The 24,669-nt window shown below is 43.4% G+C and overlaps 3 protein-coding genes across 5 annotated transcripts; 1 reads left to right on the top strand and 2 right to left on the bottom strand.

Annotated features, from left to right (window-relative positions):
* Positions 1-2,124: 2,124 nt before the first annotated feature.
* LOC133022767 (glutathione S-transferase theta-1-like) lies at positions 2,125-4,141 on the bottom strand. The gene is made up of 5 exons (XM_061089660.1): positions 3,918-4,141; positions 3,253-3,340; positions 2,928-3,078; positions 2,601-2,777; positions 2,125-2,518 (listed from the first exon to the last, which is right to left on the bottom strand). Exons 1-5 carry the CDS (start codon positions 4,039-4,041, stop codon positions 2,372-2,374), a joined length of 687 nt encoding a protein of 228 aa, XP_060945643.1. The 5' UTR covers positions 4,042-4,141; the 3' UTR covers positions 2,125-2,371.
* Positions 4,142-5,425: 1,284 nt separating this feature from the next.
* LOC133023687 (G-protein coupled receptor family C group 6 member A-like) lies at positions 5,426-9,111 on the top strand. Its single transcript, XM_061090757.1, is given in 8 exon segments — positions 5,426-5,466; positions 5,726-6,017; positions 6,470-6,594; positions 6,596-6,849; positions 6,937-6,977; positions 8,348-8,586; positions 8,588-8,772; positions 9,080-9,111. Coding segments are annotated over 8 exon segments (1,209 nt in total).
* Positions 9,112-9,916: 805 nt separating this feature from the next.
* Positions 9,917-23,859, bottom strand: nacc1a (nucleus accumbens associated 1, BEN and BTB (POZ) domain containing a). 3 transcript variants are annotated; one of them, XM_061089842.1, is made up of 8 exons: positions 23,832-23,859; positions 19,634-19,787; positions 18,188-18,460; positions 17,158-17,788; positions 16,735-16,905; positions 15,751-15,856; positions 15,484-15,581; positions 9,917-14,050 (listed from the first exon to the last, which is right to left on the bottom strand). In XM_061089842.1, the coding sequence occupies exons 2-8, from the start codon at positions 19,757-19,759 to the stop codon at positions 13,752-13,754; spliced, it is 1,704 nt and encodes a 567-aa protein (XP_060945825.1). In that variant the 5' UTR covers positions 19,760-19,787; positions 23,832-23,859; the 3' UTR covers positions 9,917-13,751. The 3 variants fall into 3 exon arrangements, with proteins under 3 accessions (XP_060945825.1, XP_060945824.1, XP_060945826.1); XM_061089841.1 differs by lacking the exon at positions 23,832-23,859 and adding an exon at positions 23,048-23,199; XM_061089843.1 differs by lacking the exon at positions 23,832-23,859 and adding an exon at positions 23,048-23,199 and having other exon boundaries at positions 16,735-16,902.
* Between the last annotated feature and the right edge of the window lie 810 nt (positions 23,860-24,669).

The following is a 24,669-nucleotide window of genomic DNA, read 5'->3' as shown; positions in this document are numbered from 1 at the left end:
TGCTGTAAAGTAGGACATTCAGACTACATGTTAATGCAGGAATTCACCCCAGAGGAGGAAGATGCAATCAGATTTTTTTTAATAGGTCCAGTGTGTAAGATGATGGTGAAAGGGATCTTTTGGCAGAAACTGATTATAAAATAATCCTAGTGAAATTTTCACTAGTGTGTTTCATCTAAATTATACAAATTATTGTTTCTTTACCCTTGAGTGGGCATTCTATATTTTAATACTTTAAATGAGTGGGTCCTCTCTACGGAGGCAGCCATGTTTTTTTTACAGTAGCCCAGACTTGACAAACTAACCTCATTTTTTTTTTGAACCTGTGGTAACTGAAGGCTGCCACAGGTTTTCTTTCAGGTTTGGAAGAGGAGGGTGAGGTAAGGGGTGTTCAGCTGCAAAATGCAACTTCAACACTAGATGTCACTACATTCTACACCCTGAACCTTTAAGCATAACTGTCAATACAACAATACAAAATCAAATTTTATATGAGTAAGAATTCTTCAGTCAAATTCCTATTGAACTACTTCCAACCAGCAGCATGTACTGCATTTTGTTATGTGATAAAACCCCCCATGTGGTTTTGCTGTTTATTCACTTGATGCTGTAAAGAAATTAGCCTTAGCTTGACAGTCACAGTAATAGTAATAATAATCATTTGAATCATAACTTTATTTGTATAGCACTTCTATAAACAAGGGTAAAAAGGGCTTTACAAAAATCCATGGCAAAAAATGAATGAACTAAAATAAAAGTTCATCAATTCAGTTCAATAGTAGTAACAGACAGATTGAAGGCCTTACCTTTGCTTGTGTGGCTCTGGACAGAGTGACTCTGGAACAAGGAGGAGAAGATGATTTTATAGGCAACACTTTGACTTTCTTTTTCAGGTTCATTTTGAAGTCAACAATGTGACCTGAACAAAGTCCCGACCTTTTATTTGTTCAGACACCCACTTACTCGCTGGCAGGGACCCAGGTCAAACCAAATCAAACCAAACTAATTAAAATGATCGTAACCCTATCGAGCGTCTGAAACTCATAATCATAACTCTTAATAATTTCCAGGTTGGATCTGGTACCTCATTTGTCATCATAATATCTTTAAGTAAATGTTGTGTGATTCTATTTAAAATTGTCTGTTCTGCCACTGTTTTGCTTTTCTTTGACTGCAGTGTGGCTTCTATTTTAGCACCAAGGACAGAAAGGTTACTTAAAGAGGAGGTTGATAAACAGACAGAACATAAATCATCATCATAAACAAAGTATTATTTATGGTTTTGTTTTGACATATTATTCATTTCAATACACTGAAATAGCACTTATACTTAAAGTTATAATAGCATGAGGAGAACTTACCCAATAGAAAAAATGAACTTGATCTTTTTTTGGTAACTCTAATGTTTCCTTCTGTCCTATCCTTTGAGTTTTTCCCTTTCGTTTTCTTACCTGGTTTATCGGAAAGCACGTGACGTCAGATGCGTTATTACTGGCTCACCTGCGTCTGCATGTTGGGCGGGACCTTGTTTTCTATTTGGATATTATATAACTAGTAAAAACTCAGTGTCTAGTTTTGTTTCATTTGAGACTTCAATTACTGCCTGTAATGAAAGACAAGACATGTACCAGTTGTTCACAATGCAGTAACCCTAACCCTTAATTCATCCAGACTGAATAACTCTTCTGCATTTTACATATGTCCGGTGATATGGCTTCTATCGGTGGGGTCCACACCATTTTACCAATGGCATCAGCAATGCTCTGTGATCTCTCATACCCGTGCAAAGCGTTATCACCTTTGTGAAATGCTAAGATTATTGTGCCCCACAGCGAAATAATTATATATCTACCAAACTGGAGTGTAGTGCATTTTTACCCCAGATGTTTAAGAACCAGGATTTGATCGCCCACATTCAGACAGACAATGTCACAAAGTCTTGTGGTGAGCGGGTAAACTGGTCAGAAGTTTGTCTTTCCCTGTTTCTAACTGAATTGAATAATATAAGTATACTGTAAAATCTAATTTTTCTTATCATAATATTGTGCAGGCAGGGGAAGGCTGTCTTAGAGTCCATGACGCGTAAATGTGCACTCTTTCGCTCAAACACAAAATATAAATGAGTCAAATAAGCTGATTCTTTAATAAATGTATAAATATTACATCCAAAGATATGAATAAAACATTTGCTGTAGTAGTTAGGACACTAATGCCTAAAGACATGATCCATGTGTCACGATCAACCAGATTAATAGTTAAACGATGGTGACGAAGATGATTATGATGAAGACGATGGGCTCCTCCTTCCGAGTGGCTCTCGACCCCGCCCCCCTGTGTGACTTCACTGCAGTGGACCCGCTCTATGATTATGTCATAGCTTGGCCTTTTGGCGGTCTCTGACGCCGTACAGAACGGCGTGAGCTTTGTCGAAGGCGTCACCGACAGCCGTCTGAACTCTGCTCCTCCACATCTGCAGCTGAGGACGATCGTGCAGGACGTCCCTGCCACCCCCCATAGGCTGCAGGGACACAGGTTAACTCAGGTTAGCAACAGCAACTAACTTGACTAAGTCAGCTGATCGATGTCTCCATCAATCTGACCTGCATGAGCTCGCAAACGGCGAGAAGATCAGCCACGGAGATGTCGTCACCACAGAGGAAAGGCTGCCTGCGGAGGTACATGGACTCCAGCTTCTCCAGCGTGTCATCGAGCTGAGACAGAGCACGACTCAGATGCACCTTGTCCACCGGAGAGCCCGACTGCAATGGGAGCAGACACTGAGGCGGGTGGAGACAGAGACAGTGTTGATCAGCGACTGGACACATTTATTTCTCATAAGGGTTAGTTAATGACATCATAGGAATCATTGCCAGTTTGTTTTAAATGGTAGATATTTATAAATATCGGCATCAGACATGTGTTGGTACCTCCAGAATGAAGACTTTAGCAGCATGTGGTCGTGTGTAGGTATGATGCCAGGCTGTGTATTCGTCCACTCTGGCTCGTCTCTGTGGTTGTCGTGGATACCAGTGCTCTGGGACATCATACTTGTTGGACAGGTACTTCAGGATGGCATCACTGCAACACACACACACACACAAACACACCCACACACAAACACACACAGAAAACACAAAAGGAAAACTCCATAATTAGATATAACGTAGTGAGAGTAATGAGTTTGGAAACAGATCCATGTCGTCAGTTCAAACATATATGCAAGTGTGTGTGTGTGTGTGTGAGTGTGTGTACCTCTCAGTGAGGACAAAGCCATTATCAACCATGACAGGAACCTTCTGCATGGGATTCAATTTAGTGAAGTCTTCAGTCCTATGCTCCCCTGAAAAGTTGAAAGAAGCAGTTCAAACCAAACTCCATTCAGAAATCCAGTGTTGTTACAAATAACGCCTCACACAGCCTAAAGAGCATCATTTCAACTTTAACAGGACGTTGTTTAGTAATCAATCAAATTTTTAATTTTTAAAACTACAAACCAAAAAAACTTTTAACAGGGGACTAGGAATATTAGGCATGTTTCCAATTTTCATAATACTGTGCAAGTGCTTTCTCAGAGTCAATAACGTTGAGTAAACAATAGTGAGCAGATCAGCTGACACTGTCACACATTTATTTACCAGTGTAGTTCCGTGACGAACTTGACAGATTTCCCCTTCGAACATGTTTTAAACCTTCAGCTGCATTCACCCGCTTTGCTGTTGCACATTTTAAACCTTGAATCGTGAACGAGGTTTGTTTGGTTTCCCTGCGACAGGAGTGGGGCAAAGTTCTCGGGGTCAAAGGTCACGGCGAAGGGAAAGTGTGCTCGAACAGAAAAGCAGCGACCTCAGTACCGACCGATCACCTGGTCGGTTCCCTCAGTGACAGCTGGTTGTGGTGATGGTTCGTGTTGGACCCACCTTTCCTCAGAGCCACCGTGTGGACTCTGTGCGGGATTCGAACGCAGTTGAGGAAGATGTGCAGCGCCCGGCAGGGCTGCGACAGCAGGTCCAGATACACCGCCACCGGCCCAGCTGTCGCCATGTTGCCCGAGAGGAGTTTCACCTTCCAGCGACTGGGAATGATCAATAATCCACAGACGAGTCACTTTTATTATCCACAAACTGCAGCTCTTCTTCTCCTGCGTCTGCACGACGTGAGCGGCTCCCGGGCGCCCTCTGCTGCCCGCTCCACACACTGCAGCTGCTCCAGGTCCAGAGTACATAGGTGTAATATAGATCAAATACAAAAATAACTCTGTGGGAATACATGCGAAGATAGATACATTACCATATATGACAAATATAATTTTAATTCATTATTATAGATATTTATTCTAAAGAAAACAACAAAATACTTGTAATTATCAAAGGTTTCAATGAACAAATATATTTAAGAAAAATACAGAATTTGTAGATATGATGTCCAGATTCATATGGTCAGATTTATTCTCCCAACTTGTGTAATAATAATAACAAAATTCAAAAACTTTATCATTCATTGGCAAAAAACTTCCTGACAGCTGCAAAATTACAATGAAACGGCTTCAAAAGATAATGCAATTACTATTATTAAAATTCATAGAAATAAAATAGTAATACAATAACTATTTTAGTAAATGCACAGTGGCTCTACACTTTTGAGCGCTTTTCACGTGGATGTCTAACGCCCCCTGGTGGCACAACAGTGGAAACAGTACGAGCTGTCTTTATTTACAGTAAATTAAAGGGTCGGTGTGTTGGTGTTTGCTGCCGTGAAAAAAATATGACATGTGTTCCAATACAATACAGTAAAATCCCACCATAAACAAGAGGGAGGTGAAATATTTGTGTCACGTCTTAAGGATTAACTATCTTTTATTTTGAGCAAGTTAGGAGTGCCATAATGAAAATAAATAAGACTTTACCTTTAATTTTCTCAAATATTCTAGAATGAAATCTTCTGAAACGTGACATTCATACAGTGAGGGTTACCATTACAGTGAGGTGAAATATCTGTCACCTCTCAAGGAAGTTTCAAAATTAATATTGAATTTGAGTTAATTATGAGTGACATAGATCATTTAAAATCTAACTTAAATTCCGGGCTTCGTGTAAATATTTTTGCCCCCCCAGAAAGAGTCCCTGATGGTCATGCAGAAATTCTTCCCCAAAGTACCTGAACCTTTGAGCTGGGGCCTGCAGCACTGCACATACCTGATCAGTAGAGGACTCTGGTGTCACGGTATTCTGAGGTTTCCTGTTTTTATTTTGAAGTTCTGATCTCCCTCATTTGTTTCTGTGTGGTTTACTTCCTGCCTTCGTCTGGTTCCCTCCAGTTTTGATAGTTGATTGGATTTGTTTTACCTGTTTGTCCTGAGTTCAGTTTGCCTGTTTACTCTCTCTCAGTTTCAGATGTCAGCACCTGCTCTCCACAACCGTGACAGGCCATGGTTACACATACCTGCATGCAGGTGGATGTTCCTTCCAGGTAGTGCAAGGTTAATCAAATCATGCACTTCATAAAATGATATTGTGTTTATCTAGGGAGCACAAGATCAAAGAGGAATTTCCTTTTCAGTGTGTATTTCAGATGGAACTGCGCTGGCACATCTGTCAAACACATGCCATCACTTTTAAAAGCCTCCAAAATGTATACCTTTCTAGCTAATTTAGTCAGTCTGTTATTGCCGTTGAAATTTGCAGCAGAACTCAATGTTTGCTCGGTTTTTCCCACTTTCTATTGTCAGCTTCGACCCGCCATCGTTTCTTAGATCCTTGGCTACAATTCATGAAATTGAGAATATAAATGTAGCTGGTTTCCTCCCAGGAGTTCCTCTTGGATATTTGATGTGTGACACATACTCATATGCGAGCAAGGCCCTGCAGAATGTCGTGCACAGGCTTGTAGTCAACGGCTCTCTAACTGCAGCATGCAACTACACTGACTTCAGGCCTGGAATCAAGAGGATTTCCGGGGCCCTGTTCTCTGAGGAGTCCACTGCTGTGGCCAGACTGCTAAATGTGTATGTGGTCCCTCTTGTAAGTCACACATGCTATTCTACTTATTCATTTGACTTCATTGAATCTATGTTCTAATTTATGACCATTGACTTTATGAAGGTGTCTCATGCTCTTGTTACTAGATTTAACTGTCACGTAGCAGTTTGAGTTTTCATTTGTTTAGGAAATACTTCATTACTATTATATCAATCTCTAACCAAAGCTGCTTTAAGACACGCCCTGAATACTGGATTTTCTGCTGAAAGCGTCCATAGAGGCTGTTTAAGTGATAACACAAAGTTCCTAGTCAGCTTCTCTGCACATTTTCCAAAACCTTCCCTGTCAGCCCCGTTGTAAAATGTCTAAGTTAGCCCATGTGAGTTTACTGCAGGAGTATTTTATGCACAGACGTTTCTAACACGCAACAGTGTGTGTTTGTGTGTTTGTTTGTATGTCTTTTGGTCTAATCTAGTCTTATTATATTTTACCAGCTGAGCAGCACATCAGCTTCACCAGAGCTGAGTGACAAGCTCCGCTACCCTGGTTTTATTCATACCATTCCCAGTGATATTCACCAGACCAAAGCACTGGCCAAACTTATTAATCACTGGAACTGGAGACGATGATTACGGCAAGGCAGCTTTTGAAAGCTTCCTCAGTGATGCTGGTGCAATTAATGTGTGCTTGGCCTACCAGGAGGTGGTGCCACATTACCTCGATCATGAGAACAATGAGCAACGCATCCAGCAGGTGGCTCAGCAGATCCGTTCCTCCAAAACTCAGGTGGTTCTGCTCATCCTCAAGGCGGAGCTGGTGGAGTTGCTCTTTAAGGAAATGATCAGGACCAGCACAACAAGGTCCTGGATAGCCAGTGATATATGATCCCGGAGTGGTGCCCTAGCCCAGATGGATGGTATTTGCAGGGTTTGAGACATCTTGGGCTTCACCTTTGTTGCAGGCAAGAGTGAATCATTTGATAATTATCTGAGGAATCTTTCAGTAACCCCAGGAGGATGCAACCACTTGAAGAACCTGAGATTCAACTGCTCCTCTGACTGTTTCTCAAGCGAACCTCCGTCCTATTGTCCCTCACCTGATCTGCGGAAAATGCGTGCGATCTCAAGGATCCCCAAGAGCAAAATGACGACTATCTTGTGACAGCTCTGGACACAAATGAAACATTCCTCCATAGAGCTGCAGTGTGGGCCATGGCAAATGCTCTCAGAAAGCTTCTGACGTGCAAAAGCTTCTCATGCTCAGGAATATTAACTTTGCACCATGGGAGGTAAGGATTATTATCACCTTCACGTGAAGATGATAATAATCCTTCTTAATGAAGAAATAGAATTTGGTGGTGAAGATTACACCTTGTATTCGACTGGCAATATCACGGTATGACAACAGCTTACTCAGCTTATAGTTCTTTGCCTTGGCGAACTCACTTCCTATGTGACCTTAGGCAAGGCAGTACCTAAGTCAGGACAAAACGTCACACAGTCACCACAGTCCTTTAGAGCCTTCCCGTGTGGTCATTCAGAACGGGGCCGTAAATTTGGTTGGAAAATGTTCTGTAGATCACTGGTTCTCAACTGGTCTGGCTTCGGCAGCCACCATCACCCCTTAATGACAAGCTGCAACCCAAATCTAAGAAAATTTTCAACTTCTAAAATGTATTTGATAAAAAAGACGATGCAGTTTGAACCTGAGATAATACAGAATATCACACAGTATGCCAACACAAAAAAGAAAGTTCATGCTAAACCAAAACGACCAGCAGGTGGCGCTGCTATAGAGGGAAATATCCCTTTTACACTCAATTAGCTGCATTTGATTGAAAAGGTAATACAACTTACATAACAATTCAGTAACTTCAGCCTTGCTTTCATGCACAAACTTGAAATAAAAAAGTCCAACTACTGAGAAGTTGTTTCAAAAAGACCAAAATTATGTAGCTTTAGCTGAGAATACTCACTCACTGAATCTATTACAACCAAGAAAACAGATCCTATTCACACTCCTTAACAAACTGTTAAGGTGTGTGAATAGACAGCACAAGGCTTCATAAATAAATCCTCTGGTGTCCAAAAATCTCTTTTTACTGTATAAAAATGGGGCAACTAATTAAGAGGGTTTTGAGTTCATGAAAATACAAAGACACAGACACTCGTCGCAGGGCCACAATGTTACAGTAGTGGATCAGGAATCAGATCATATAATTCCAGTATATTTCAACCTAGACAAACCAAGTTTAGGTGTGAAAGATAAGTCAGTCACATGCAGAATGGAGCATTTCACAATTGCACAATCATTTCCCACTACACAGACTCTACAGGCCATCTTGGATTGTCAGTGTGTTAACTTGTGTCCAGGGTATCATCTGGATGATCTTTGATTCTCCCGACATTGATGACGCACTTCCATCCCAGCAAAGCATGGAGAAGATATTCCAGTGCACTGAAGGTGAGACATACATAGGTTCTGGTATTATGTTGAGCTTCATAGGTCTACTGGTATTTGTTTGCTTCCTCTTGGCCTTCAAAGGCAGGAGGGTTCTTCAGGAGAACAGTGGAACAGGCTTCATCGTTTTCAGCATGCTAAGGCATTTGTTTTGTGTGTTTTGTCCCAGTCTATATTACCAGGAACGAAGAGGGCACTATTGTTCAGGCGTCAGCCATTCTAGTATCCAGCTATGGAATTATCTTCTGCCATTTTCTCCCCAAGTGCTATGAAGCATTAAGGGGGTCAAACTCTGACCCCCAACCAATCAGGCTTAGAAATAACACGACAAGGGGAAGTAGGAGTTCATCGTTTTAAATATTGTCTACATTTTGTAACGTCATTTGTACTGGAGATCAATGTCAATTTTAAATGGGCTTTGTACCGAAACCTGAGACTAATTTGTATTGTTATAAAAGTACTATTAAACATTGCCGATAAAACTAAATAGCTTTTCTACTTTTGAATTGTTACATCATTTGTGCACAATTTTCATTCATTATAATCCACACTAAATACCTTAAAAGATAATGGATAACTTAAGTCATTAATACTTCACAGTGGTATAATTATGGGCATTCTCATCACACCTTCTTTATGGACAGATTATAAAAAGGGCCCTTTCCAGTGTGCTTGAACATGTATTTGGGTCTCTGACCTACACATCAACCCGGATACCCCAGCAGCTTGTTATTTTCAGAGTGAAAACTGAATAAGTGACGGTTTCAAATTTTGAGCCCCAAAGGACACCTGGCGTTGAAAAGGTTTCCAAAGTAAGAGTTTTGCTGAGTCAAATCACCATGAATTAAATGTGCCTGTTCGTGATGCTATCGGTCGAACATTGTTTTAAGATCATATAAAATAAGACATACTTTGCGTTCTTTCATGACATAGGTACGAGTTCAAGTAACCAAATCATGGTATCGGTGCTGTACACTAATATAGATGAATATGAAAGCAAAACCATAGGCAAAGTAGGTCCGAAACAACTGTGTGGGATGATAAGTTCATGAAGCATGAAGATCATTGAACGTGTGGCAGCCTCCAGGTGTGAAATCACTGATGTGTGCAAGATTCACAAAATGAGCATCACTTACAGTAAACTACATTAGAACGGAACATTTCACAATGCAGTTTTCCATATACTCAAACTACTCTATATTTAAAAAATGTACTTCCTAATCAAAAATGAACCTAAGTAAATATTTCAATCAAATGTTTTATAAATAATTGCAACTCTAAATTTGTTTACAAAGCAAATTTCATTCTTTTGATAGATTTAACTCTGGTTTATTTAGTAAGTAATGTAAAGCTAAAACTATTTAAAACAAAGTATTTCTGTGAGCATAATCCAGATGCAGGTTAAAGAGTTAACATGAAAAATTAAAATAAACACCAAGCAAACAGCTGAACAGTATAAAAACACACAAAGAAGTCTGACAGAAATTGTTACAAATCTTTTATTAAGATATTCATTATTTAATCCATTTTGACATTTTTATCTATGATTTGTATTTATTTTACAGTCAGTTAATGTGCAATTACCTTTGATAATGTTGGGTCACAGTTACAGGGCTTTCACAAAGTTATTGGCACTTGGAACACAGAATAGGATGAGCAGTACAGGAGGTCAACTGGAGCTACAGGGTTACAGAGGGCAAGGCGCAGGGGCAGAGACATGGACCAGTTACTGCACAGGTTGTGAAGAAGCGCTGTTTCTAGGTAAATATATACCTCATGCTGTGAGTGCACAACAAACAATCTGACCTCTATGTGTGCGTCTATATATAATATACAATATTTATCTATACATGTATATAATCATATTTATATATGTACTGTTTAGTGACAAAAAGTTCCCCATGCCGTGCCACACCTTATCCATTCAAGTGTGTAGGTCTACATGTTTTGTGAAGTGTAAACACAAACGCTGAAAGGTACAGAAATTACATTTTGCTTCGAACACACACAAAGTAAAACACAACCACACCGGCACTACTACTGCGGTGAAGAGCTGTGCGAGTGGGTTGTGACTTGTGAGTGAGCGACTCTTACTGAGTCAAAAGAAATGGAATTGGCCCTGAAAGCTTACAGTAGGTAAAACCCCTGACATGTACCTGACCATAGTAATTTCTACTTCGCTGATTCAACTGATCTCAACATGGTGTCTAAACCAGCAGCACAACAGCAGGATTTTCTGACTTTATCAACGGTGCGGTGTGGGTATCGCTGTATTTGGACTGGGCCACTGTTTAGTGAGAGCAGACTCATATGGCTTCCTTGTACTTAATTAGTTCACTGGTGAGATTTCACCTTTAGTCAGAAGCTCATTTAAGCCCTTATTGCTTTAAAAAACGTTTTACTTTCATATTTTTTCCCGATCGCACTCTCATTTCTATGGGTGTCAATGGTCATAATGTTTCACTGATACACTTCTGGGAAACACACAATCACTCAAAATCCTGTAATCATGGCAATTTAAACAATAATTTGGCTTTTTTCATCATCATTTAGCAGGAACAGATTTGATAGACGTTGAGATATCATGAGATATTCAAAATTTTGTCATAGAATTATGCGAGTAGGGTCCCAAATCTCCCTACATTGAATTCAGAGGCCCTTGTGGGGCCCTTCCTTGTCAACCTGCCATTACAAAGGATTGCTTTTTAAAAAGTGTGTTGAGGTTTTTAGCTTTGTGAAAATCTTCAGTGTAACATCATGCGATTTCCCAGCAAACTATTGAACGGATTTTGGATTTTAATACAAGGGACTAACTGTAACAGTGCTGTCATAATTAAAACTGTGTTGAACTATTGACTTTGGGTCATGTTACAAAATTAACACCTGAAATCCACTAAGCAAATCAAACGTACATGTATCACAATTCAGATTTAACTACGTGAAACCACTGCTTTGCCTCTTAGACACACATGAATAAACTTGTGGAAGTGAACCATGACACCAGCTGCACGAGGGACAGGAAGCGCAACAGTCTTTGAAGATACTGAGGAGGTAAGTGGGGGAGGGGGGTGCTCATTTGGCATCTACAGTCAAATGCAAATGTGAGGTTTTATTGTCATTATACTTTATTATACTTATAAGGTACTGCATTTTTGTTCTATTCATATATATCCCCGTCAAATCACCGAAGCAAGCTCTTAAAACTTTAAACAATAATGAAAATAGGTTGCGCTGTATCTAACATGCTTAAAGTGATTTATTCTAATAAGATGGACTCAACTGCCTTGAGTAAGAAGCATATATTCCTTCCCAGTTTTTACACTGTACCAGTCTTCAGAAAAATATAACCTTTTTTTTAGAAATGCCTTTCCAGAGGGAAAAAGTAATCAGTCATCGGTGTGAGCATTACAGGATGAGAGCACATTCCTGACTCAGACGTATACATCCACCTGCAACAGGAATAATGTTGCCCCCCTACTGATCTCCATTCTACTCATCAACATGCATTCAACACTAACTTTCACATAAAAAATAGGTCAGCTTCTTGTCGCGTCGCAATCAGACACATCAAGCAACAGAGAGGAGGAACACTTGGGATTCAACTCAACAGTCTTCTTGATTATTTACAGTAGGACTTTGTGCCACAAAAAAAAACACAGGTAGACATGGAAAAAATGACAAATTCCACCTAAAGGGGTTCAATTGCTACACAACATTTCTCCAAAAGGTGCGTGAACCACTGGTTCTTGTCGTTAAGGTGCGGAATCCCCCACTTCCTCTCATGGTAGGTGCAAAATCATCTCAAACTCTTAAACAAAACTGTCAGCCATTTTGAATTTTTCCATATTAAAGAGGTGGTGCATATACGTTAATAAACCACATACCAGAATTGGCAGAGAGCTATGTCTCACACACACACACACACATACACACATACAGTACCATCGCACCTATTATCTTCAAGCAATATCTCTATTGACGTCACCAAACCCACCAGCATTCTGCTTATTGATTTCAATTTAAAGGCACATTCCAATATTCCACAATTGTATCCTCTGACTTTTGCATTTCCACAAAATGTCAGCAGATTTTTTCCTTCTCTTTTCAATACCTTTCTTACATAGAAGAAACTAGCTGAGTTGTCAGATCAATGTAAGCTTTATATTTCTACAAGTAAACGCTGCAGGTTCATAACCTTACAAGAAACGGTTATCACAGACAAACAGTCGAGCCAGCTGAATCAGTCTTATTCCTTTTAAGCTTGTGAAGAGAAGATGAAATGCTTCAAATTTAGCAGTTCAACTGCTCATTCCATCACTCCGCACAGTAAAATAAAGATAAAAATAAATGACTATGGGACCTATGATAAGACTGCTTTATTATGCTCCTTTTTTCTGCAAAAATAGCACTTCTCCTTGTTCGACTTTCAATAAAACATGAAGATCGAGATTTTAAAACAATCCCTCTCGCTCTCCTCGCTCACACCATCCTAGGCATGGGCACTCGTATAAATATAGTTTGTCTTCTAAAAATATGAACGTCTTTGTTTACCTGTTGCCCTTCAGTTTTCTTTACAGTCATCTCAGTAAAGCTTTTCCCTTCTCTCTGGATCACTTTTCAGTTGATGGAAAAACGAAAATTAGACTTTATATGCTAAGAATTAGAAAACAGAAAGATCAGTTTTATTTCTATAAGATACCGCACAGTGAAACACTCAGGTAAGATTCTCTGGTCTCAAGAGAGGTGAGGTGGGGGTGAAGGATACTTGCAGGGTGATGAGTGGAAGATGGAGGAGGAGGAGGAACAAGTAGTGTTCATTTATTTTTAACAATATATCTATTTCAAATTGACTTTCCTCTCCCCGAGGCTGGAATACAAGGTGTCAGGCTTGCATAGAGAAAGTGCCACTGACACTTACATTCAATATACTCGCCACCTCTACTCCTAATCTGTCTATCAGCCAAACCCCTTTCTCCTCCCCCGGGCTGCACTGGTAACTTCCCCCATCACCCGCACGTCAGGGAATGTATTTCATATGCAACAGTGGATGCACTTACACACCTTAAAAAGACAAGGGGAGGCAGAGGGCGGTTAGGTTGAAACTAACTCTCTCCCGTTCGACTAACTCCATCGACAGTCAAAAAGCAAGTTAAGTTTTCATGTCCTGGTTACATCAGGGTAACAACAACCCCAGCAGTGTAGCATAAGACAGTCAAATGTGAGATATCAGTGTGGGCCAAAGAGTGAGGAGGCAAGCAGAACTGGGGAGTACTGGTATGTGTGTCAACAAATTTCAACCTTCCCCAGACACAGTGTTCAAAACAAAGGTCCTCCGTCCCCCCCCACACCTTGTAGTGATTCACCTGACTCCATGCCAGCACGGTCGGTCGCCTCCAGGGAGGAGGGGTCAAATGCTTGATCCACTCCCAGGGTGTCTTCCTCCGTCTTGACATGGTCGGGGAGGAAAGCGGAGTAGGCGTCGCTCTCGGCCATCAGCAGCTTCAGCTTGGGGATCCAGCTCTTGCGGACCACACGCCGGGCGTTTGTGCACATGTCGGCTGCAATGGCATTCATCTCACTCTCTTTGAAGCTGGTGGCAAAGTTCTGGCAATAAACTGACAGGGAGGAAGAAAAACACACAGGTTATCCTATTTGCAAATTATGTTGTGAGATATAGGAACATCGAATGCAGTTCTCTCACTTGTGCAAGAACGTGTCTTTCGCTCTTTAGACGTGTATCTGACACTCTGAATCTGACGCATGCGAGAGAGACAAACGGCATAATACTAACTTCGGATACATGTCTATAAAGAGTAGTGTTTTGGATCTAATCTTATATGCGATGCAGTATTTTTAATGCCAGAATACTTAATGTCCGTGTGCGTAGTAGTTCAATGACACAGCTGTTTATTTCATATAATAGTTTGCTGTAATGACTCACTATAAACTGGCTCATTATCTTTTATAAACACTTCCAAATTAATTATCAAGCTGTGTCTCATATGACAGTTTTTGATGTGTATTGGTCTGATTAAAAGTCTAGTTTTGTGTGTTTCACAATCTCAACCTGGGTGATGTGATCCCAACAAAGCAGTTACTGTTTTGTCTGTTTTATTTTCTGAATGTCTTTTCAAAGGAAATGTTACACTTTCAATTACATTTTCTGGACATTTTATTATGGGCTTGCAGAAATAAAAATGGTTTCTGATAAAGAAAACACATTCATTCACCTACAGCCCCTCCAGAAAATGTCAAGAACTTATCTAGAGTTCAGTGCATGACTGAAAGCCGCTTCAGTGAGTTATGTGTTGTATGGTTCCCCTACTTTGAAGGTGCATGAAGAACTTAACAGCAGCCAAAAAGCCAATAAGTGGGTTCCCAAAAGCTCACATCTTTGCTTTAATATGAGCAAATGTCTCCCTGAAGTAGCAATCTAATTTATATCCTAGAGAGGCTGTCAGAATAAAATGTTATTATAATTGTACATTAATAAGCTCAGAGACAGAACTCTACCTGCCTCCCTCATCATTACCAGTGAGATGTAGGAGGATTTGTTCATCTGCACAAATCAAGCCCAAATTCACTGAGCACTGAGTCACACATTTAAAACGTCCCCTTTTTTCAAACAAATAAAATAAAAATAAAAATTTGCCAAGTTAAATATACAACTAACTAGAACACACAGTGTTTTCTTTAGGGTCTGACTGCTGTCGACTCACTTTCAGTGTGAACGCTGCCGTCTAGTGGTCACTGAGAGTCATTACCTTCAAAACATGAACACCCAGTCCTATAGAGAAGGCTGCAGTAAGAACTGAATAATCTAACATCTGCATCTTGATCCTGAACTAACCCAAACAAACAGGCCAATCTTTAAACCCCAATCTTTCGATTGTGCTTTACAATATATCACACACAATGTTTGCATGTACAGTATGAATACAAACATACACATTCCCCCTTCATCTGTTTCCAACATCACAAGCAATTGTTAAAATTGTTTGCATGCTTGTGGGCAAACTCCCACATACAGACCAACATGTGCACTCACATTTGACAGCGTGCAGCACTCTGTTGTCCAGGGGCTTGCGGCTCGGGTCATTGGTGGACGAGCGGATGCCTGTTCCACAGCTATTGGCCAGAGTATTCCTGATGCATCGAAATAAAATGGATGCACAGAACAGAGGAAAACAAAAATAGTTCTTTTATTCTCTCTAGGCCACTAGACAAGAAAAGATTGTTAATTTCTATATCAAAACTAAGCTGAACTTTACATGAAACACTTGCAGAAATAGACCGAGACACAGAAGGAACAAACCTGTCAAAGAAGGCGGCCAGCAGCCTCCTCAGCAGCACTTTGTGTCTGGTCCCAGCACTCACATGACAGTTCATTAGCTGGGCTCGCGATATATACACAGAAGTACCTGTAAAGAATGCATGTGAAAACAAATCAACATACAAACCTCAAAATATCGTAACAACTTGGCACGGCATTATTGACATGTTTAAGTTCAGGGTTTGTGCGTCATCGTACAGGAACAACATTATCCAACAAGTCAGGATAATGTGGTATTTGTTTATCTATTGACGGCTCTGACTCATATCACACATTGCATCTGTAGCTTTTGACTGACGAGGCCGCAGGTTTGAGGTTTGATTTTGCATCTGTGCCATTTTAGAGTGCTTGTTTTATGAATTTGAAACTGTGTCACAAGTAAGAAAAAGACAAACTATCTTTTTTATATGACTTTATCTCTCTGTCACATTCACAATATATACAGAGGTATGCAACCAAGCCCATAAGGTAACAGACACTCCCAGTGTCCTTGACATATACACAATGAGTCATGTGCAATACTGCTGCGTAATCTGCATGCCAATGCCAAGCCCAGTCATTTGAGGACAGCTTCCTCGAAATCTGTATACATATCACAGCCATTGGCCTTGTCCTTTTAAGACCCATGTATCAAGTAACACTGGTATATTGCTGCGTGATTACTTTATCATCCAGTTGGATCATTTCATAATACAGATTACATAATATAGAATATATTTTAAAAAATGTTAAAAGGCCTAGTTAAAAACTGTAAATATATTTTTACCACACACACACACACACCTCTAAGCCAGCTAAATGTTTAACACTAACCCAAACTAATTTGAACTAATACCTTAAAGCCATATCTTAACCTTCAAACCCACTTTGAAGGTGTTTCAGACAGTGAGTTGGTTTAAAACTGAAACTGGTTGTCACAATGTTGAGCTATACAAGGACATATTGTATACGCACAAGCAAACCTACCGGAGACTAACTCCAGCTTCTCAGCGGGGTCTCCTTCCTCGTACAGTTTGGGGTGACAGCGGTTGCCTATCTGAGCGATGAGTTCTGCAGGGAGACAAGTGAGATCTCGGCCTCGCATCCGACCCCGTGTCTCTGTGTGGTCTGGTAAAGCGTCAACACGCTCGCCAGCTGCTGGTGAGACACAGTACCTCAACGTTAGAATAAAATAAAAACAACATCACATGTGAAGTAGAAAATAGGTTCTGCTTGTGAACCTTTGGCACAGAGTCTGTTCAAACAAGGCATGCATTAGATATTCATTCCATACAAATATGATGCCAAATCTAAGCAAAGTTGAAAAAAAACATCTTTCATATTCAGGCAAGTATTGTGGGGTAGGTATCTATGCAGCTGCATTTACAGGTAGTTTCTCGTATTGATTACCTGCAGCGCCCATGTTGAGCATGCTGTACATGGTATACATGTTGCAGATTTGCCTGTACTGCTCTTCAGCACATTCATCTGTCCCCTCCTCCTCCTCTTCGTCATCATGGTAGCTGATGGGTGAGTCACTGGTGTAGGTACTCAGGGTGCCGGGGCTGGCGCCCTCTGACATGCCGAGTCCTGCTGCAGAGCTCCCGTTGGTGCTGGTACAGCCGCTAAGCCCGCCACTGGTCACCATGCCTGCCAGACTGGTTGCGGTGGCTCCCATTCCCATGGCCAGTCCGAGGGCTGCAGGGCTTTGGATGGCACTGCCACGCAACGCCTCCTGGGAATAACGGGCTGCCTTCCTGGCCCCACCCCCTCCTCCTGAGCCTACCCCAGCTCCATCCCGGCTGCTGCCACCCTCCCACAACCGCTTGGCTACAGGGGTGCAGACCACCGAATAGGGTGTGGCTGCTTCCGGCTGGCTAGCCGGTTGCTCTGTCTTCACTCGTGATACCAGAGGGAGCGGCGTGAGGCAGGAGGCAGGCCGCCCGGCGCTGTTACTGGTCTGTGTTACAGGACTCTGGGGCTCAGAAGGTGGGGCCTCCTCTGCATGAAGGCCCTGGGAGTCACAGCTGGGGGAGGAGACCTAAAGATGCATACACAGAACATAATACATTGATGAACCAGTCGATATGTGCTGGATCCTAAGGTCCTGCCATAATAACTAGTTGTTGCTTCAATTAAAAACAATGGTGAACACTTGAACATACATCAGCGTGATAAGCACTACTGTCAATGACAGAAACCATCTTTCACTTAAACATTTTTTTTGCTTTGCCCATGCCCCATCCATTATCATGGAGGATGCGGGATTTATGACCTACAGGATATTGCAGCCAGCCAGCAGGTGGCAGGACGAGATGATTTGGCTTCACTTTAAGGCAGTGCACTCTATGATTACACTCAAAGCACTGAAACAAAAAAATATTTTTTCCTCCTAATCCAGATACTGATGCGTTTGCACTGAAAACTACATTAGCTTTACCTTGAGAAAGAATTCCGTGCCCTTTTCCATGATCTGTTGGATCTGCAGGAAGCCGGCTGTATACATGAGGAGAAACTGGTCCCCCACAGTCATGCTGAGACGGCCTGTGTAGCAGAAAGACAAAATCTGCTGGAAGCTCTGGGGCTGCACGGCCGGCGGGAGCTCCACTACAGCGGGGCTGGTCTCATTGCTGCTGCCACCTCCACCATTGCTGCTGCTGCTGAAAAGGTCCCGGAAATAAGAACTGCTGGCAGCCAGGACAGCCCGATGAGCCTGAGGCAAAAGACCATGCATAAAGTGTCCTGTTAGTATTTCTGTGAGTGGTGGTGAGTGAACCTTTTTTAAACGTAAGATTTTAAGTTTTGAGGTATGAGGTATGTGCTTGTCTCTCTAATGATTATTCGTGAATAAGAATTTCTGAAGTAAATGCTTTGCTCAACATAATGTCGCAGAAAAGTACAAGACACTCGCTGAGATACAAAGAAGAATGAAAAGTTTCTGGTTATGAGGACATGATCTCAGGAGATTCTTAAAAATTAATATACAGATTTTTTAAGCACTGAATATCGTTTGTCTCAAAACTAATACTATACTTTTTTGATAGCTTATTTTAATTAGAGTGACTATTGTTCATGCGATGATCTTTATTTATTATCATTTAAAAGAATAAGTTGATATAAATCATTGTTTAATAGTTAAGTATAAATCCTATTTAAATATATCAACAAACAACTCTGAACAGACTTTCAACAGCATTGATGCTCTGTGCCATTAATTAATTCAATTAATTAAAAGGTATTGCTGTTTAATATGATTCATACAATACTGATACAAATTCCTTTAGTTCTTTTGAAAAGAAAGTCATGTTCTAAGTAACACTGTTAAGTGTGGGACCTAAAAATGAGTTTAGAGGAAGGCGACATTAAGAAAACCTACCTCAAGTTCTTTTTAAATTTTATATTTTATACAGTTAAAGAGGACATAAAACATATATAGGAAAAATCTGTACAACTTACATTAATTGGTGATGTCATGACAAACTAGCAAACAAATTCAAAGATGATTGATTGTTTGATAGTTCATAATGAGAAACTATTAATGAGAGTGACTAAATATCTTTACCCCATTACCTTCACATAACAAGTGTGTAATTGCATTAAGCATATGAATGTTACTATTCATACGACTATAACAAGTGAGTCATATAATCTCCCAACATTCAGCAACAAGAAGACAAATTCATCAGATCACAGTGTGAAAGATGTATCGTCAACCCAAGGTACAAAGTTACAAAGACAGAAGTTACAATTTCTGACTACATCAGCTTTAAGACTTTCCAAACAGCAAGTACATATTGGCCTTCAGTTTGTATGTCTACACCCAAGCTCTAACTTTGACTTTATATACAAGTATAATAAAATGATAAGTTGATGTCACATTCAGTACCTTGAAGGCGTGGCCCTTGACCACCACGGACACGTCACAGTAGAGGCCCTGCAGCCGCTGCTCATTCAGACACTCTAAAACATTGTTGCCAAAGTTTGGGATCGCCATCTGGAGGGTCTGGGCCATGGTGCGCCTGCGCACACCACCGAGGGGTCTAGTGGGAGAAGACAGAGGGACAGCAAGAGAAGAGATTGGGAGCAGGGGGAGGGAAGACAGAAATGACACCGTTACAGTGAGTGAATACGTTTTACCACATGCACGTGCTGATCCCCACGCTGGTTGTTACCTCCGCAGAGGAGTTTATGTTTTCATCTGCATTTGCTTGTTCGGAGGATTATGTCAAAACTACTGGGCACTGTGGACAGATCACCATGAAACTTGGTAGAAGGATGCACTATGGGCCAGGGAACAATCCAGTACATTTTAGTGCAGATCTGGATCTGAGGGCAGATGCAGGATTTTCCCACTTCCTTTAATATTGTGACATTAGGGCGATTTTCAACTTTCAAATAGATTTCTCGGAAAAAATATCATGGATTTTGCTGAAAAAATTCGGGCATGTTTTCGAGAGTGATATTTATGATTGTGTGCAATTTGGTGTAGATCCCCCAAATAATAAATGAGGTTTCATAATGGAACTGTTGGTCCTTCGCGGAGGTATAAACTGAGGACAAACATGGATTCAACTTCACTTGGAAGCATCAGGCTGTAGCTGGAGAGTATAAAAAGAATAACTCATACAATGACTCATCTATTACCGTCTATACACTGGTAACACCGATATCAAGAGGAGGCCGATGGTCCCAGCCGGGTGGGATAACCTGGGCAGACGCATTCGCAAACAATCACCAAAACCTGTTTCATCCTGTACCATTTCCTTGGTGGGAGGAGTGTGTCAGCAGGAAATGTGAGCAAGAGGTGTAACGTAACATGGCTCTGTTAAAAGACAAAAAGCTAAAGGAGAACAGAGCTAAAACAAACAAAAGGGGGTGAGGAATGTCAGACTCTTACATTAACAGGCACAATAAAATGGCTGACAGTGTTTCACTGGTACAAAGTACTTCTAATTATAAACCAAACCTAATGTAAGTCTATCTTTCATCACTGCAAGACCAAAACATGAATAATGAAATGACCCTTTTCTAGAGAAAAGTAGTCCTGAATAAGAACTATGTCCCTTGGCATATAGGCAATTGACATAGGCCACAAATATTTCTTCACACAGCCTTACTGGGAGCTTCTGGCAGGCTCATGGGACAAAGATATTTGAAACAAGTTTTGTTGAAGCCTCCATGGATAATCTACACTGCATTAATCCTATACGTCACTTCAGCCTTGCAGCACTTGTTATTGCCAGGAGCAGCGAAAGCCTTTTTTTTTTTTTTTTCTGTCTTCTATGAGCTTGTAAATCCTGTGTCCTCGTATAACTGGGTCATGCTCTGTTATTCTATGTGCAAGTGTGTGCGGCCTCAACAAACACCACATAGCATGTTTCCGTTCACTCATCCAAACAGTCAAAGGCAAACAAACCCCCCCTGCCACGCATCCTCTCGAAAGATTCCTATATTAAGACGGTCAATATTAAATCAAAGTGAGCCAATGTTCCCTCTGCTGTGGACGGGCACACTGTGTTCAGGCCGGGTTCTTCTCGGTACTAGAAGACAGCTTCTTTTGTGAAAGGACGTATAGAAGCACACGTTAGATGCACATGCTAAACTAGATCATTTCTTTTTTTTGTTTTATACATGTTCTCGCACGTTAAATATGCAGGATACGGGCCTGCGCTGCACTAAAGTGTGCATGCATAGCCAAAGCCGCTTTTGACACTGAGGCTTTACCACTTAAAAGAGTTCCATGAATGCACGCTGCACAAACGCACATACGAGATATGCACCAACAAAGACCATTTCTGACACTAGGAAATGATTGAAGCCCACCCTGCAAGAGGCCTACAACCAACTTTGGTGTGACTGCCTGACAAGGGCCGGAGTGAGCCGCCCCATCATATCCAAAGCCTTCATTTGGGACCTCGCCAAGCTCCAGGGTAAAGAGAAATGCTCTCTTTGTCTCTGTCTCACTCAAGCTCCCTCTCCCTCATACTAAAACACAGATGCGCACACACAAACTCAAACAAACCCACAAAAGGCACACTGAGTCACACACAGACATTAGACAATACTGCTTGTTTACAGTTTGGCGAGCCGCAGTAGGCACACATGCGTGCACAGAAAGACACACAAGCACTGGGCTGAGAGCTGGGTGTGTTTGCACAGTTTGCCCTGACAGCGATAGAGAATGTGACTGTGTGTGCGTGTGTGTGTGTGTGTGTGTGTGTGTGTGTGTGTGTGTGTGTGTGTGTGTGTGTGTGTGTGTGCATGTGTGTCTTTAAGGAGGGGCAGCAGGGCCTGCAGAGATGAGAGGGATCATCTCAGGTCCTTATTCCATGAAATATATAGAGTTCAGCAGCGTGAAAGAGTGAAATTCACCCAATCTCACCCTGTGGTTTAGATGGCACAGCAACCAGCCTGGAGAGGAAAGTAGGTCAAACATACACGCAACATACTTAAGAACTTCGACTTTCGATAGGAAGCCTCTCGCCTGCATCCAATCGGCTTGGGTTATGTTATGAGATATCCATCAACATACTTCTGACCTTTCGATGCGTGGGCATACTTTCCAGTTTATCCAGTTCTATTGAAAACAGCGTGCAGGGCTTAGCTATGTGGGTAATAACAGTGGAGTCACCGATGGAGCTGGCCCACAATGCATTGTCCCTGTGGGCACATCCTGGTTCTCGTGTGCCGGTGCCTGCATGTGGATCTGACCCCACACAGGAGGCCTGGGCCTGGGGTGGAATGGTTCTGTGAGCCGGGGACAGGGACAGAGTCCTCACAGGCTCTCACAGAAACTTCAGAACTCCACCTGGCTGCGGCTGGTCCCGTACGACGCACCACAGCCTGCCTCTGGATGAGCTTTAACCGGGATAGGATGCGAACCGTGCCAGGCTGCCCGCCGGGAGAGACCCGCCTGTCCGCTGGCACCGAAACCGGGAGGGAGGGAGGGAGGGAGAGGGGGGGGGGGCGACCCAGGATGGCAGCCGGTGTCTCACTGTTAAACGTGACATGACATTCATAGACATTCATGTAACCCCCCCCACACACACACACACTGCCTCTCTCCCTTGCGGCTGTTTAAACTGTTTTTAATGTGTGTGTCCCCCCCCTCTCCCATCCGCAGCAGGCCCGCTGAGGTGGCTAACGGCTAAGCTAGCGCCGCTGCTCCATATTTCGGCTTCGCCCCGGCGCAACCGTCCACTCGAAGCCCCGGCGTCGAGCGATTTCCGCGGTTTAAACACAAAAAAAGAATCAAAAGTCCCGGACACACACACACACACACACACAGAGGTTGACTTACTGGCGGAGCGGGAGGGGGGGCGGGGGTGCTGCCGTGGAGCCCCCGGAGAGGCGGCCGGTCTAAACGCGTCGGTGATGGGGGAGCTCGCTGCCGCTGTCACTCTCCATTCCACCGACTTCCACCGCAGGTCATCCCGGGACACGCAGCGGCGGCCGAGGAAGAGCCAGACGGAACCAGTGCGGCGCGGAGCAGAGGGGGGGGGGGTGCTGGGGGTGGTAGGGTGGGGGGGGGGGACACACAACAAGGCACGATTCTTTTACAACCGGCGCTCACACATGGGGGGGTGGGGTGGGGGGTGCTTTCGTGCCCGGAACAAAACAAAACAAAAAAAAACCGGATGCCTTCGGGATTTTCACATATTTGTGACAACAGCCCCCACGGAGTGACCCCCCCCCCCCCCCCCAAACACACGTTCACCGTGGAGGGTGAGGGGGGGGGCTGAAGTTCAGACCGGGCCCTTCTTTCTCTCTCTCTCTCTCTCTCTCTCTCTCTCTCTCTCTCTCTCTCTCTCTCTCTCTCTCTCTCTCTCTCTCTCTCTCTCTCTCTCTCTCTCTCTCTCTCTCTCTCTCTTGTCCCGAACTTTTTTATTGTCCCGTCTCCGCTGGACCGTTCATCATCATCAGCCCCCCCCCACACACACACACACACCTCCCACCCCACCACACACACACACACACCCCTGTCTCCCCTGCCGGTGGGTCCTCACCGTCCTCACACGACCCCGGGCAGGACGCCCCCCCTCCTCCCTCCACCCCACACACGCAGCGGCAGACGAGACACTCACCCCCACGCTGGTCTGGAGCTGGTGGGGGGGGGGGGCGCTGGGTGCTCACAGGGGGAGACGCGGGGCTCTCTCTCTCTGTCTCTCTCTCTCTCTCGCCGCTGCTGCTCCTGGCTCCGGGCAGCCATTCAGTGCGAGCGAGCCGCCGATGATAGCAGAGCCATCGAGGGCGGTACAGTCTCCCAGGGGACTGCGGAGCACAGAGCCACCGATCGGGCAGAGCAGCAGCAGGAGGAGGGGGAGGAGGAGGAGGAGAGGGGGGAGACAAGCATGACGCGCTCGTCATTCAATCGCATGATCGTCTCGGGCGCAGCCTCAATTTTGGGGAGACCTATCCCGCGGCGAGAAGTGTTTGCGCATTGGCACAGCAGCAGGCAGCAGGCAGCAGGCAGCAGGCAGCAGGCAGCAGCCAGCAGGCAGCAGGCAGCAGGCAGCAGCCAGCAGGCAGCAGCCAGCAGGCAGCAGGCAGCAGGCAGCAGGCAGCAGGCAGCAGCCAGCAGCCAGCAGGCAGCAGCCAGCAGCCAGCAGGCAGCAGCCAGCAGCCAGCAGCCAGCAGCCAGCAGCCAGCAGGCAGCAGCCAGCAGCCAGCCGGCAGCAGGCAGCAGCCAGCAGCCAGCAGGCAGCAGGCAGCAGGCAGCAGGCAGCAGGCAGCAGCCAGCAGCCAGCAGCCAGCAGCCAGCAGCCAGCCGGCAGCAGCCAGCAGCCAGCAGCCAGCAGGCAGCGCAGCCAGCAGGCAGCAGCCAGCAGCCAGCAGGCAGCAGGCAGCAGCCAGCAGCCAGCAGGCAGCAGCCAGCAGCCAGCAGGCTGCAGCCAGCAGCCAGCATGCAGCAGGCAGCAGCCA

Source organism: Limanda limanda, chromosome 17, assembly GCF_963576545.1.
Source record: "Limanda limanda chromosome 17, fLimLim1.1, whole genome shotgun sequence".
Taxonomy (NCBI): Eukaryota; Metazoa; Chordata; class Actinopteri; order Pleuronectiformes; family Pleuronectidae; genus Limanda; species Limanda limanda.
This window is presented reverse-complemented; position numbering and strand designations above follow the sequence as displayed.